The sequence below is a fragment of the Corapipo altera genome, unplaced genomic scaffold (genome assembly GCF_003945725.1).
Source record: "Corapipo altera isolate COAL_440 unplaced genomic scaffold, ASM394572v1 22, whole genome shotgun sequence".
In the NCBI taxonomy this organism is placed as follows: domain Eukaryota; kingdom Metazoa; phylum Chordata; class Aves; order Passeriformes; family Pipridae; genus Corapipo; species Corapipo altera.
Genome location: NW_020884886.1, coordinates 13,397,033 through 13,413,429, shown reverse-complemented (window position 1 = coordinate 13,413,429; position 16,397 = coordinate 13,397,033). Strand labels below are relative to the sequence as shown.

General features: G+C 35.4%; 1 protein-coding gene across 1 annotated transcript in view; it reads left to right on the top strand.

Annotated features, from left to right (window-relative positions):
- Positions 1-16,133, top strand: part of ARAP2 (ArfGAP with RhoGAP domain, ankyrin repeat and PH domain 2) — a 121,461-nt gene extending 105,328 nt beyond the window's left edge. Inside the window, exons 30-34 of the mRNA XM_027642986.1 lie at positions 2,685-2,767; positions 4,181-4,216; positions 4,683-4,746; positions 8,914-9,045; positions 12,678-16,133. Of these exons, the coding sequence (XP_027498787.1) occupies positions 2,685-2,767; positions 4,181-4,216; positions 4,683-4,746; positions 8,914-9,045; positions 12,678-13,037 (675 nt within the window). The 3' untranslated portion in view covers positions 13,038-16,133. The remainder of the gene's footprint in view (positions 1-2,684; positions 2,768-4,180; positions 4,217-4,682; positions 4,747-8,913; positions 9,046-12,677) is intronic.
- The last annotated feature ends 264 nt before the right edge of the window (positions 16,134-16,397 follow it).

Here is a 16,397-nt window from a genome sequence, read left to right as displayed (position 1 = left end):
AACTGTGATTTTTGTTGTGGTATTAAAGTATAAAGTAAATAATATTCATCGTGAACTATGTTTTCATTTTGGTTTTGATAATTTTTGGTTTAAAAAAAAATCTCTTAAAAGTTTCGAGTGCTTTTATTTTTGCTGACTGCTGGTTCTTCCCATCCAGCAAATATAGATATACTTGCTGACCTTCATAAAGTACTTTTTTTAAGACATATCCCTTGCTAAGGTAAGCTGATACACTCTGTCTTCTAGTAATGCTTTGGGTATAATCTTTATTAGAATGTCCCCAGAATGTCAAAAATTTTGTCTCATAATTTAATGGTAAAATTCAAGCTGGCACATATGTGAGAATAAATTAATATACCTATAATTAGTATCCTAGAAAGGTTTTATGATAGGATTATTGTACTACTTTATAATCTCCTTTTTTAAGCCATTCTGATTTATAAAACATTGAATTTCCCAACTCAGGTGGAGTTTTGAACAGTATTACTTATAAATGACTTCACCTTTGTTTTTTAAAAAAAGCAAATGGAAATACCATTCTCTTCAAATAGTGTATATCAACTTGTTTTATTTTCTTTTGAGAGATGTTCATCTACCACTAATAATCTTGATTTAATTTTAGTCATATTTAGAAATTAATAGTAGGAAAGCTGCATGTACTAATTAATTTATAAATCCTCATTAACAGCAAATTAGGTTTGTATATGCAGGTGGAGATGCATTCTGTTAAGTGTTTCCCTTGTTCAAGAGCAATTATCAAAAAAGTGAAAAGTTTCCATGAACACTGTATAAGTTACTGTAGTCTATGAAGTGACTGAAATAATTTACACCTCTAATGTTCTGTTGTTAAGAGATAAGCTGACAGACAGACAAATGGCTTCCTTGAGGTACATTTTTGTGAGAAGTATATAGCTGTTTAACTAAATAGTATATTTTGCAGGGATGCTTTTCATCCTGGCAGTACCCTTCTTTTGAGCAGGAAGTTACACAATACCAACTACAAAACTGTTGTGTGGTTCTTTTGTTTGTTTTGTTTTCTTAAGTGTTTATGCCATCTCAGATTTGTCTCTTTTCCCCCACACTGGAGTGTCAGAGATTGAAAGCTGCAGAGGTAGAAATTGAGAATCCACGGACAGTAAACACTACGGAGTAGCTTTATGTACTGGGATTATAAGATTTATTAAGTTGCTTGATGGATTTTTTTCCTAAATTGAAAGCTAAAACACTTAACGTTAAAGTACTAAAGGGATGCTATTGTGTTGTATTATATACTAGTTGTGCTCTGTAGTAGAATAGTGTACATGAGAACTTTATTGTTTGCTTTCAGCACTTCATCTTCCAGGCACGTTTAGTTCTCATACTCAGTGTGGGTGTATGTCTGTTGAATGTTGGCTAAATGTAGTTTGTTCAAGAAGGAACAAGGAAAGAATGAACCTCGGGAGATCTCTAGTCTAGCTTCCTGTACACAACAGAGGTAGTAACTGAGATAAGAACCTGGGGTTGATTCAGTTATGTCTTGAAAAACTCTGAGAATGATCAAGTGTGAGGTGCTACATCTGGGTCAGGGCAACCCCTGGTCTCAATACAGGCTGGGGGATGAACAGACTGAGAGCAGCCCTACTGAGAAGTACTTGAGAGTGCTGGTGGATGAAAGGCTGGACATGACCCAGCTGCACTTGCAGCTCAGAAAACCAGTTGTATCCTGGGCTGCGTCAAAAGAAGTGTGGCCATCAGGGTGAGCGAGATGATTATGACTCTACTCCACTCTGGTGGAACCTCACCTGGGGTGCTGCATCCAGCTCTGGGGTCCCCAGCACAGGAAGGCCTGTTGGAGAGAGTCCAAAGGAAGGTCACCAAGTTAATTAGAGGGATGGAGCACCTCTCCTATGAGGAAAGGCTGAAAGAACTGGGTTTCTTCATCCTGGAAAAGAGAGGGCTTAGGAGTGACCTAATTGTGGCCTTCCAGTACTTGAAGGGAGCCCGCAAGAAAGACGGATAAGACGTTTTACAAGAGCATGTAGTGACAGGACAAGGGGGAATGGCTTCAAACTGAAAGAGAGTAGGTTTAGACTGGATATTAGGAAGTTCTTTACCGTGGGGCTGGTGAGGCACAGGAACAGGTTGCCCAGAGAAGTTGTGGATGCCCCATCTCTGTAAGTGTTCCATGCTAGATTGGATGAAGCTCTGAGCAACCTGGTCTAGTGAAAAGTGTTCCTGTTCATGGCAGAGGGATTGGAACTAGATGATCTTTAAAGCCCCTTCAAACCCAAACCATTCTATGATTTTATGATCTGAAACAAATTCTCACTGGAGTATTGTCCATCCCATAGAAGAACTCCTTTAACAGAGGGCAACCTCACCTCTCATTTTCCCTGTCGCTCTCAAAGAGCTTGTGTTCATATATTATAGAACTCCATTTTTTTTAAATAGCACCACATCTTCATTATTCTAACTGTGTTATGCTTTTGTGATTTCACGTGAACCTTCAGTTCCTAATCAGTCTGCTTCCAGTAATGGTGATTGGTACACTTCTTTAGTGGAAAAGAAAGAGACAAAAAAAATGTAATGATCTGCTAGAAAAGAGAGGTACAGTCCATGAAAGAAGCCTAACTGTGAAGTCAGTCATGCAACATTTTCTTTTGCACATTCCTGATAAAATAATTAGGATCTTATTTTACTTGCAGGCTAGCAAACCTGAAAAAGTGTTGCCTGTCAATTCCCTGAAGCTGTATCTTGGAGTAAAAAAGAAAATGAAGCCACCAACAAAGTAAGAACAGAAAAGAAAATATGTCAAAAACTGTGTAGCAAGGTACTTGTATCATCAAGAAAGGGGAGCGAGCACAAAACATTGTGGAACAAGGAAAAGTCAAGAAACCAATAGCAGTATGCTGAATTAAATTATTCTCTATAATATTATTTGTTCTGTTCCTCTCTGTTTTCATGTTACATGTTAACTCTTCTGTGCTAGGAAATTACTTTATTGATTGCCTTTTCTTAATCTAAAGTGCATTTATTGTCTCTTGTGGATATGTTAGCTCCTAGCTCACTTAGTTTTGTGATATGTGTCCTGAATTTCATGGGTGGACACACCTTCCTTGCACCAAGTAAAAAGAGAGAAGAGAAAGCTAGCTAGTCATGGCCTTTAGTGGCAATTCCTGTTGTTCAGTAGAGTATTTTCCTTTTTCAGGGTCTTTGTTATTTTGATGTTTCTTCTAGCTGAACACTACAGTGCCCTTTGCAGTGATTATGTCTCTGGAAAAGAGCAGTGAAAAATGACATCTGTTTTTCTCAGGTGTTTCCAGTTCTTGTTCAGTCAAAGCTTTGAGACACTGAGATAATACGCATAGGATCTTATTCCAGGGGGAGTCTAGGTTGGCTGTAGCCTTTAAACAGATCTGCTTGAACTTTTCCTTTAAAGTTGGCAATTCAAAACACCCCAAAAACATCTATAAATTTCAAAGATTAGGCATTTTAAAGAAAAAGTTGTTGGTTTTTTTGTGGTTGTTTTTTGTTGGGTTTGGGTTTTTTTGTTTGTGTTTTTTTTTTTAAGTTAAACACAGAACGAGTAGGAGATTAATCCAAAATAGGAGTAAAAAGATTATGTAAATGAGTCTTTGCAGGTGGGATTTTTCCTTCAGTTTTATTTTTATTCTACTTTAAAAAGCAGAACTTGCCAGGTCTCTTCTGGGTCTCCAGAATTGTCTGTGTTTGTTTCACCTCAGAGGCTTCATTGTGTACCCAGTCCCTTTTTGTTTTTCTAGCAATTATTAAATCTCCATAGACTTATGTGATTCCTTTGGTTTATGGTGCAAGCATACCTCTCTTCCCTCTGTGATTTCCACACTATGGTGGACTCTCTGCTGGGCAGTTTTACTTCCAGCACCTTTCACAAAGTACAGCCACAGCTAAAAAGAGGCAAGTAGTTAGCCACCATCTGGCAGGGCTTGGCTATAACCCTTTGTCCTGAACAAAATGTTCATTACCTGTGAATCAACTGTGACAAAATGAGAAAAATCCATCCTCAAACCTACAATTCATTCTAGATTTGTGCTACACATTTAAACTTTTCAATTTAGTTTTATATTTTTAACTTAAAAGCACTATATAAAGGTAATTAATCTCTGCACTTTGAAGAATATGTCTCTGTTTATGAAACTGATTTTTGAAAATTTTCTTTCAGCTGGGGACTTGCAGTATTTTCTGAAAAGCAGCAGTGGTAGGTAAACATGAAACACATGATTGGTTTAACTTCACTGTCTTTGTTGAAACATTCAGTTGCAAAATAAGAGTGTTTGAAAATTAATGGACATTATTTTACTTGCATGTTGACTTTTTGCTATGATTTTTTTAAGTAAAGAAACTCTCTTAATTCATGTGTTTTGTTCGTCTTTTGGGATTAAATGTCTGGCTTCCTTCTGTGGCTAGAAACCAAACAATAGTCAAAGTTAGAATGATATATTTTAATCTTATGCACATGCCTGAAATGAATCACAGGCAAATTAGGGTAAAGCGATAATTTGAATTATTTATATATCCCTATTTTTTTCTGGGAGTGCTACTATTAAATATAGACATCATGAATGAAGGTAAGAACTGTTTGAAGTAGTTTAGAAGCCTATTTAATGTTTAATTGCAACAGGAATTTTCATTGTTTTCCTTGTTAATTATTTATTGTGTTCTAGGTATATATGTTGTGATGGACAAGATGTGCAGATGGAGTGGATGATCAGCATTTTTATTGCACAGGTACTAATCTGATCAAAGAAATGTAACATACTGCTGTTATGAAAATCCCATTAAACAATATGCGCGTGTTATATATAAGGTCCAGTGCCAGTGTTTCTGGAATACTTAATGTAATAAAGCTGCCTAAAGGTAGGTCTTAGTCAACTGTGAGTGCTTCGAGAGTGAGAAGAATATTGGATTCTGGCATCACTACCCCACCCACTGTGTTGTATGGAAGCTGGTTAAAGCAGGAAAATTAATTTCCTTTGTGGAAACTTCTTGTGGGTGAAATTCTGGCCATTGTCCTAAGGGGTGTTGTTTGTGTGCCACAGCACCTGAGTGCTATTTCTCTGCTCACTAGTTTGGAGGTTGCTAAAGTCATGGAAGAGGAGTGTCCTGTTTAAAAACATAGTGGTGTGAAGTAGCCCTGTTGAAGAGCTGTACCAACATAACTATATTTCTCTGATGTCCAGGTTAGCTTAGTTAACACTGACAATTTATTGTGTTGCGTAGGCATTATCATGAAGTACTCTTTTGCTCGCTACTAGATTGTAAGAAGGGTGTATGTTTGAGTGCCATATAACCCATTCTTGGAAATGGAGTTTAATATATACATAGGATAAGTGGAAGTAAGAGAGATGGGAAGAATTCAACCTGATAGGAGACTGGAACATAGTTTAAGATTTTAACAGAATGTTGTATCTCTGTCAGATTTTTCTTGTCTTTCCCGTGATGTTCAAGGAGCTTTGCAGAATATCACTGTGAATAAACATTGCTAGATTTATGATAACCTGTGAGCTTTACATGTTGCATAAAGTGGGCTGGGTGCAAGACTGTCAAAATACGTACTTCTTAGAGGGTTTCTAAAACAGAATCTGACCTTTGTAGATAGTAGTGCTAAAAGTACAATGCATGCCTTGAAAGTAAGACTTCCAAAATCTTGTCTTATTCAGCTCCCATAACTGAAGTAACTATTGTAGTTTCCATGGAAACAGCCACCAGTTCTGGCATACATCTCATGGGCATAACATGAGCAGTGTCACAACAAATAGGCTCAGAGGTTATTGATATAGGATACTTAGAAATAACTCATGCAAACTCGGTAACTGTTGAAGTCCCTTTGATGTAAAATAACAAGAAGGGCAGTTTGTTAGGATTCTGCTCAGGTATGGTGGTATGTAAAATCTTCCTTTGACAATATAGATAAAAAAACTGACAATCACTGCTCAGTGTTCATGATAATTTTTTCTAACAAAAAATAAAGTAATAATTTCATGTGCATTAAAAGAAAATTTGCTATGAATTCATGCTTTTTTTTTACTTTATTGCAATGAATGAACAGTGCGACGAATTAGCATACTAATGAGCAACATTGGAAGGGGTTTTTGGTTTGATTTGGTCTTTTTGTGGAATTTGTTGATTTTTTATCATCGTTCTGGACATCAGTAATGTCAGTCTATAAACTACGTGAGAAATGGTGTGCTAATGACGCAGGCTTTTGTATTGTTCTTATTGCAATCTACTGCTTTAAGTTACAGAGAAAATCTTGGGAATGCAGTGGCTCATACTGGTAAAGCTTGCTATAAGATCTCTAAAAAATTTTGTATCAGACAGCAGCAGGCAGTTATTATTACATTATCCCATTTCTAAATCAGAAAACTGTAGATGTCATCTGAGGTTACTCCTAGTTAGAATTTTCAAGTAGAGACCATCTTTAGAGAAAACAGCTTGTTTTTTACCATATGTGCTATCACTGTATTTGAGGACACGTATGTTAGACAGACTGCAGGCAACATCTTTTCTTTGTCAGTGGAATAACATAGATTAAAAATTGAAAAATCCTGTAAAGTAGGTTTTGAGGTGTTAAGGCATTGCTATTTAATGATCTCTTGCAATTAGGAGGGACATAAACGAATGTTACTGTGCTCCTCAGTGCTTGAGCAGAGTAAGACTTTATTAGTAATTATTATCAGTAAGATAGTAGTACTGTTCTTTTTTCCCTGTTTTCTGATAATGATTATTCCTATAGTATAAAAAGTGCAGAGGATATAAATAGCAAAGTTTAGGTACCCCACTGTAATCTAGTGACAAGGGTACTTTTGATACAGATAATCAAGTTAACCTAAAAATTCTACTCCAAGCTGGTAAATACTGCGAACGTTTGAAGGAGGAGCAATATTTCTTTCAGTTCTGTGCAAAATCATCCTGAAAAGCATGGTTGAAACTTGATTCATGAATTCTGTAATAGTTCTGTACAAAATCACATAAGAGCATACATAGCATACAGTTGGAAGTAATTTATTGGTACGAGGATAGACAATGGTATTCTTCTGGTTCTATTGCCTTTGATCAACTAGAGGCACATTATACTACCGTGAGGTGCTGTTGAACAGATGGGTCAAAACTATGAATAAATACATTTTTTATGTGGCCTCATACGCTGCTAGTATTTCTGATGTACTTTCCCAGAGATCTATTTTAAGAAATGTTACAGGCACAAAACGGAAATCAGGCTGCTTAATTGACAGGGATAGTTTCCTTAAGATTGCTGGGAATTAAGGGAGGCAATTTTCTTCAGAGTCTGATTAAAGTTTCTCAGTCACTTTCTGGATTGCATTTATGTCTTGTGTCTTGATCCACAGTAAACTGATTTTGGCTGGCAAGAGCTGCTCTTTCAGATAATACCTTCTCGCTTCATTGGAAGAAAATGTTCTTAATACTCACTGGGGAGAAACAGGCTTTGACATCACCCTGGTCAGCACCATGTGTGAGAGTTTTTTACTCTATAAAGATGTGAATCTATAAAATGCTTTTTCTGAATTAGGAACTGGGGCTTCCAATTTCTGGACTGCTGTCTTAAGTCAATAGTCACTAATTCTGATGGCTTTTTACTGGTAATGCTGTTTTTACTTGCAGACCACCTGCAAGTATGATCATAGCTCCACAACTGTGTTTTTAAATAGAGTCTTGAAGAGACTTACTTCATGGATTTGCAGTTCTGGCTTACCGGTTTCTTTTGGAGTTGTGCTAATTTAGCTATAGCCTTGTACATTCTCCTTGATTCACAGTATGTCATATCGAAGATTTTTCAGTAAGATACTCTTATACTACCTTGTCCTCAGACCTCTTTTTCTGGTTACCATTAACATCACCAGAGGACTGTGAGCTTCAAGTACATGTGCTCAAACTTGAAATACTCAGTTAGTGATTTATGTTTTTTTATTTCCCTTCTCTTCGCAGTCTTGTTTTTTCACTCATATGTTCCCAAAACTGACCTGTTTCAGTAGAGCTCAAGCAAAGACTGCTATTGAAGGCAGATCTGTATATTTGTAGATTGTGGGTTTGGAGCATTCAGAATATCAAGCCATTTCCTTTTGGACAATGCTTATTATTATAGGTTAAGCAACTATTTTCTCCTAAATTGTTAATATAAATTTTCACAGAATCAATTAGGTTGGAAAAGACCCCTGAGATCATCAAGTTCAACCTATGACTGAACACCACCATGTCAACTAGACCATGGCACTAAGTGCCATGTCCAGTCTTTCCTTAAACGCCTCCAGGGACAGTGACTCCACTACCTCCCAGAGCAGTCCATTCCAATATCTAATCACCCCTTCTGTGAAGAAATTTCCGAAATGTCCAATGTAAGCCTCCCCTGGTGCAGCTTAAAACTATGTCCTCTCATCCTATCACTAGTTACCTTTCAGGTAGTTGTAGAGAGCGACGGGGTTATTGCGGCCAAAGTGTAGGACCTGGCGCTTGGTCTTGTACATTTTGAAACACTTGTTTGCAAATTTGGGTAATTTTATCTTATTTCAGAAACTTTTGTTGGGACTCCTGAAGGTAATGCTTTTGCGGATTTTGAAATTGTGAATCAAGTCAATATGCATGTTGCATTTGATATTTTCTATTTTTAGAAGATATTGGAACAATATTAGGGAGGGAAGATGTTTGACACATGAGAATTGTATAGAGACATTTTGCTTCTTTTCAGTCAGCATTGTGCAGCACTTACAAAATATTAAGATAATTTTAAGCATCATAGTGTTTTCCTCTTTCTTCTACAAGAGGAGGGCATGGTGGTGTGCAGTAGATAGCTTTTTCCAAGAGAGTTTTGCATACCAAAGAATGTTGTGTATTTATGAAATTCCAACATCAAAAATAAGGAATCATTTTGTTCTTCAGCATGCAGATATATGGCCACCTGCTGGAAAAGCAAGAAAACAGTCCATAACTAAAAGTCCAAAGATCAGAGGCTTACCACTGATTCCTATTCATCAGGAGAAGAACACTTGTAAAATCAGGGGGAATACAGAAGTAAGTGGGGTTTAAACTTGGTATATAACATCTAACTACAATGCTGTAATTGTAAATAATCCAGTAATAAGAAACTCCCTAGAACTGGATAAATATAAATTGGAGGTGCTTTTATCAATATGTCTTTCAATGTTTTGTCATTAAAGGAACATTTAGGACAATTTATTATGAACAAGCTATTGTAGTCTAAACTTGTGTCACCTCTTTGGCTGTTCAGTAAATTAACAGTTTTGATTAAAATTATTTGTGCTTGGGTTTTTTGTTAGCAAAGATTATTCATTAGAAATAAGACTTTTATCTGGAAATATATATTACACTTTATTATAGTGCATTTTATTACAGTTTTATTTCAATAAGGTTATTGAAAACTGTCCTTCATACCTTTTCTGTCATATCTTTTCTTCTATCTAAAATAACTGTACTGTTTTAGTACAGTTAGCTCTGTGAATACAGTGGAAAAGTTCAGATGGAACTGACTGTGATACTTTTATATTGTACTATCATTAGTTTCAAAGAATAAGAGACTTTAGTTACAACTCTTTGTAGAAACTGAGCTGTGTCACTACATTACCTGCAGTAGTAATGCATTTGGACCTTATCATATTAGCTTGAGGTTACTTTCTGGTATCCACATAGATACTGATGTCTGTGAGGAGGACTTACTTGCCTTACTTTCAGCTGAGTTGAAGAAGTGGAGTATTATTCTACTTGGTAGAAATAGTGGTAACTAACCTGACCGAAGCAGTGAATGACTGTTGAAACAAGAGTTTGGTCCTTTGACTGTAGCAGTATTATTTCTCCCATGTTTTAGAAGATTTTGAAGGAGGGTAATTAATATAGTATCTGTTATCACCACTAACAGAGACAGCGGTTCAGGTGCAGTGTTTAAGTTGACTTGGTTCCATAGCAAGCCAAAAGCAAAGACAGGAGAAGTGCTTTATGTAAAAGACAACTCCATCTTTCGTGTGATATACTTTCTTCTGGCATTTCTGCTCTGCCTTATCACAAGAGTATAATGCAGTGTGAACGCAAGAATAGCTTTCCTATTTTGCTTAATTTGTCCTTTCTTTTTAACCTTCTCTCAGAAACTATTTTTGAAATTCTTTAATAACTTACTTCTGATGATTGCATTTTCAAACTTCTTTGCTGAAAGTAAATCAGTCAAACAACTTCATAACCCTTAGATATATCTCTTAGCTGTTCTTTATTCAGGTACAGTTGAGACCTCTAATCTTTGAGATGGCTACAAATTCAGATATTCTAGGATAAAAGTTTTATTGGATTATGAGCTTCATGATTAAAAATCCTTAATACCTTATAGTACTGTAATTATTTTTTATTATTGTTTTGTGGATAATTTGCTTCATTAGGAAGGACTCTAATGTTTTGTACACTGCAATTTCAAGGAAGTCTGCATTTAAATATAAAAGTGGAAAATGACAGTCTTCATAATTTATACCATGACTAGATATAGAGAATTTTAATGCAAAAGGTATTTGTTTAATTTAGGAAGGTTAACACAAAAATACATGAAGTAAAAAGAAGAACTAACACTTTATTTTCATGGAAAACCAACACTGGAATGAACAGTAAAATTGTGGTAGAAATTATATATATGATATGGTTTACTATGGAGAAATATTGTACAGCAGTCAATAAAATAAAAGATATCCATTTGGAGACCACTCTATCAGTCTTTCCATGAATTTGATTGCTTCTCCAACAAACAAAAATGTCTCCATTTTAAAGCATTAGAGGGTAATAACAGGAGCAAGGAGTTTCTGAAAGATGCTGCTTTATAGAAAATGGAGTTCTGTTTACAGATCAATGTAGTAGAAATGTGATCAATTTATAGAGATAGGAAAAGAACCCAAATTTTCCAAACAGTGAAAAAAGTGTTATCTTTGTGATATCTTTCTGATAGGTTGATAAGTTGGGGGTGGAGGGAAGAAAAAAAACCAAACAAACAAAACCCAAAATACCAAAAGCTCAAAGATATCCAGAAAGGAATGAATGTAATATTAATGTTTTGTGCTAAAAAGTCTATTTTCAGTGTCTGATCTTCCTGCATTATTGGAAGTAGTTTTATTGTGTATTAACAAGGCATAATACCAAAAGTAACTAAAAATCCTTCTAATAACTAATAGAATCAAACAATTTCCATTGTTTCTACACCAGTTGTTGCATATATGGATAGTACCTTTAAAATTTGAATTTTTTTTTATATAGAATCATTTAATTGAAATAGAAATAAATTGTGTATCTGCAGTAGCTCAAACTGCCACAGCATATTTGATTTTATTTCAAAATGCAAGAAGACTGAGGAAGGAAGAAAAACCTTCTATTTCTTTCAAGCCATGATCAAATACCATACTGAATTATAATAGGTCATACAAGAAAGGCCTACAAGAAAGCTGGAGAGGTACTCTTTACAAGAGCATGTAGTGATAGTAAAAGGGGGAATGACTTTAAACTGAAAGAGGGGAGGTTTAGATTAGGTGTTAGAAAGAAATTCTGTACTATGAAGGTAGTGAGACACTGGAATAGGCTGCCCAGAGAAGTTGTGGATGCCCCATCCTTGGAAGTGTCCAAGGCCAGATTGTATGGGGCTCTTAGCAACCAGGTCTAGTGAGAAGTGTTTCTGTCCACATCAGGGGGGTTGGAACTAGGTGATCTTTAAGGTCCATTCCAACCCATTTGATGATTCTACGTATATAAACTGGCTCCTCTCTAGTGTTTGAATGTTTTTGTCGTGTTTGTTTTAACATATACGAGATATCAAGATTCCGTGAAACAATTTGCTCATGTGCTGTGGATGAATAGCTGCGTAAAAAATTCAGCCACACTGAACAAGTTTCACTCGGACTAAAAGAACCAAAGTCTCCCTCAGCTTTGAGTGTCTTCTAGTAGTCAACAAAGATGCCACATATGAAAGAGGAATTCCAAGACATAATTTTCTTTGAGAACTATTAGGCTTTTCTGCAAAAGGAATATTCTGCTTACTGCCACACCAAGTGAGCAGCCAGAGTACAATAATGCAAATTTAGATGCAGCATCTGATTTACCTTTAATTTTCTACAGCTTAAGAACTTGAAAACAGCCCACCAATATGGAATTCTAAAAAGCAGATGGTCTTTATAATTTCTCAGTTAGTACTTAACGGCTGCTGAAAATGTTTGTTATTATTTAAAATTATCTGTCATACATTCATTAAAGTCAGTACAGTCATTAAATTATCAAAATTGCAACATGCACAGTTGTATTCATTTGATCTAATTATTCTGAGTTTTTAAGAGTATATGGATTTCTGTAAAACATTAAAATTTAGTCTGTTGTGGTAGAATGAAAAATCAGATTGTGATTATAAGAAAATAAATGTCTTCATTGTCATGGTGCATTTAATTGAAAGATTTGTGTGATTTTCAGAATTATCACTAACTGAGAAATTGCTCTCTAAAAGAGCTAACTAAATGATAAGAGCACATATTGTGATAATTTAAAACTGACTGCTCAGCTCTTGAGTAAATTTGATTTTTTTCTTTAAAACTTATGTGAAACCAATGAGCAAAAATTGCAATCTAAATATCTTTGAATGTTGTGTTAATGTGAATGATCTTATTTCTCTTTGCTAGTTTGCTAAGAATATAGAACTAAAAACTGGGAAATCAAGATTTGGAGAACACTGTGAAAATGAATTTCTGGAAGAAAGAACAGACTTGAAAGAAAAAGCATCTATGGTGGCACAATGTTTGGAAAGAAAGGAGGAGAAAGTGCGGAGTCATGCAAAAACACATCGAAGTTTGATTTCTGAGGATGTAGGTTCAGGTATGACTGACTTACACCAAAAACCACATAAAGCACTGAAGAAAAATAAAAACAAAACAAACACAACTACTTTGGAATTAGATAACAAATTGCCATCAAAGGTGATTCAGGAACTAAATACAGTGCTGCAGAAGAACAGAGCACTTCATAATGAAACCTCCAGCTGATTTCCTGAGTCTGAAGTTTAATACATATACATATGTGTATGTATATATATATATACATTTGTGTGTATTTTCTGTGCAAAAGTAGTTTGTTTTGATATGCATAGTTTGTACAGTGCAGAGAAAATATAATTTGTTTATATGCAGCTGTTGATTTTGTATAGGTGTATGCCACATGTTATAATTTAAGATTGAGCTGAGAGAACTGATTATGTAAAACTCCTGAAATCTGGAAGTTTTCCTGTGCAGTGCAAGGACACCAGGATTCTAGGATTTTGTCTATTATTTTTTTTTTGTTTCAGATTTTGTTTGATCTAATTATTCTAAGCACTGTCAAAAGTTTTTGCTCTGTTTATGCTCTGTACACCTTGTAAGTACTGGAGAGATACCTCTGGAAGGAAGACAAGATACATGCTGAAATTGATACTACTGATCTGCAATATTTTTAATTGTCTAACACTATAAAATTAGTAACATTTGCTTTGAAATTAGGTTTTCAGTGGTTTTTTTGTATTCAAGAATAAAATAGATTTGTCCTCTGAAAGAGTGGCATGTGAAAGAATCAAAAGTGGGAGAGGAATGTAGTAGATGAGAAAATGTATTAATTCTTGTATCTCAAAACTGTGTCTCTGTGGTGTACATCTGGTTATAACATTTAAACAATGAGAGAGCATACTGAGATTACAAAAAGAAGTCTTCAATGAAACATCTAATTTTAATAGGTACATGAAATGGAATTGTAACATCATCTCTTGCTGCTCAATGGGTTGAAGTAATTTTATAAAAAGGCCTTGGTTAGCTCAGAGTGACAAAGGCAGACTTTTCTATTGCTGTTTGGGTACTGCTTGCTTGGTGCTGAGAGTTGCTGGCATATCCTGAATATTTAGTATTCACAGGAGAAATTAATTTCCTTTACAGAAATTAGTCTCCACACAAACAAATTTATTAGAATGGTACTGACACACTCAATTAAGAAGTGACAAATACTAAATGAGGGAGGAGATTAACCCATCTTTTTACCATGAGGACAAAGTGAACAGTATGCTGTTTGCAGGGACTGGGAAATGTTTGTGGTACAACTGTAGCACAGCTCTTCTGAGTGTGAGGACAGGTCCCGAGGTTAAGATAACAGCCTCATTTGCTGTGTTCTGTCTGTGTAGGTAGCAGTTTCTGAATATATGTGATTGTAGCACACTGCAGCTACTTTGGTTTTTAAGCCCGGAGTTCCTTACATTTAAAAATCAGCAGGTCTCTTCAAAACAAACCTATTCAAGCAGTGAAATGATTTTGTTTTCTTCAGTTGTTTTGTGAATCTTATCTTCACTTACCCTTTGGGATTACCTACTTCCTATCTCATGGCATATCCATTTTTGCTTTGTCCCATAGCAGCTGGATGGGCAAAAGGTACTGCTGTGCTGAGGCTGTGTCCAGGTGTTGCAGGTGCTGTCTGGTTAAGCAGCAGGACCCACAAATCAGAGCGCTAATGAGCTCACATGGCACATTTGTTTCAGGGGAGGCATTAATAACAGCATCTGCTTGATTTTGTTGCTGTCCCTTTTGTAGTCTGACTAGCCATGCTGCCACAGATTTCCACCAGTCTTTTATGAACTTACTGGTGCGTTGGTGTTTGATTGGAATTGGCCAGATCTCTTAAGGTAGAGGAGAGGATTTGAAACAATTTCTTGTTTATTGGAAACTGTTTTAAATAATTTCTTAATTATTTAAAATTTCAGAGGAAAAAAATCAATTTATCAGCATCAATGACATTTGATTTTTATTAGTGGATAGTTTTGAGGATGTTTTATGCTGCTACTGAATTTCTTCCTGCACAGAAGCAGTATGCTCACTTATTCCCTCTTCTATTTTTGGTAGTCACAGGTGCCGTAACATTTCTCACATCATTTACTTCTATTCTTGATTGCATTGAGCAGCTTAATTGGAAAAATAATTTGTTTGATTGAAGAAATTAGACAGGTGACTCAAATAATGTATCTGGCAACTCTGCTAGGAAGCACAGAGAAAATGAAATCAAACTCAAATATTTTATAGTTTTATTTATTATTCTGGAATATAGCACTGACAAAGCAAGTCTTTCAGACCTTGCACTTACCTTATTTGACCAGTTGTTAAATCTGAAACAAGTTTGTAGATTTTAATTTTCCCAGTGCACTATTGACTGTTTTGCTACCTTTAATTTGTAATTGAGCCTCATCTAATCACTGAGGCCCTGGCTCAAGAAAGCATATCAGCCTGAATGTAAATTGTATTGATTAAATCTGGTGCTTAAAGTTAATAAACACATTCTTAAATGCTGATTTTAATTGGGGCCTAATGCCATCAGGAGAAAATACTTTACTTTCTGTTGGAGGCTGGACCTGAATGTAGTTTACTGTTGTACTTCTACTTGTAAATATTTTTCAGTATTGAGTTATGGTTGCTGTATTGTTTATCTTTTTATTGGATCCTTAAAAATGACATTCACCTCACTGCTGAAAGCCTCATGCATCATTTAAGCCACTACACTAATGGAATAAATGGAGCAGTAGAAGGGTTTTGTGCATTGAAGTGAATATGTCCATGAAGAAAATATTGTGTATTTTTTATTGGATCTAAGGACTTCAGAAACACTTGTTCTATTTCAAAAGCATATCACAGATAAAATATCTGTATAACTGCTGTTAACGGGGCCCTAAAAATCAAGAAAAAAAGAACTTCCTATGTTTAAATTTGGGTTTGCACATATATATACACAAATAAACTATGTGTGTGTGCATATGTTTTTGTGCACATCCACAAGGCACACTGAATGGTGACAGTGTTAACCTAAGGAAAACTTACTTGGGGAAGTATAAATTAAATTTCCATGAATTATTTCAAATAGGTATCAAAGTTTTGGACCAATCATCTGATGCATTATTGTTGCACTACGAATTTCAGACTAATTTAAGACCTGCAGAATAAATGTGGTCTGTTGCAATATCTTAATGGCTGCTGATCTTTTATTGTTCCTATGCCATATTGTGAACTGGTAAAGGAAGTGTAATTTTCAGAGAACTGTAATTATTTGAATAAATCCTATTTCTCTAAACAAAGTGATGGTTTTTTTCAGAAAAAAAATCAATAAAAATGGTAAAAAAACGCTTCTGTTTGTCTTCTCATGTGAAAACCATTGAGTAACCTGGTAAGTTCCTACTTTCCATTCTGCAAAATGGAGTTAAATGAGACCCAGATATTTTATGTATGGGCTTATAACAGTGGGAAGACTTAGAGTAAAATCTTAGTAAATCTCAGGTTCATCATTACCTTGTTAGACTTCTGCAAGCGTGATAGGTTTGAAGCTGACATATAAGCATTATTTATATC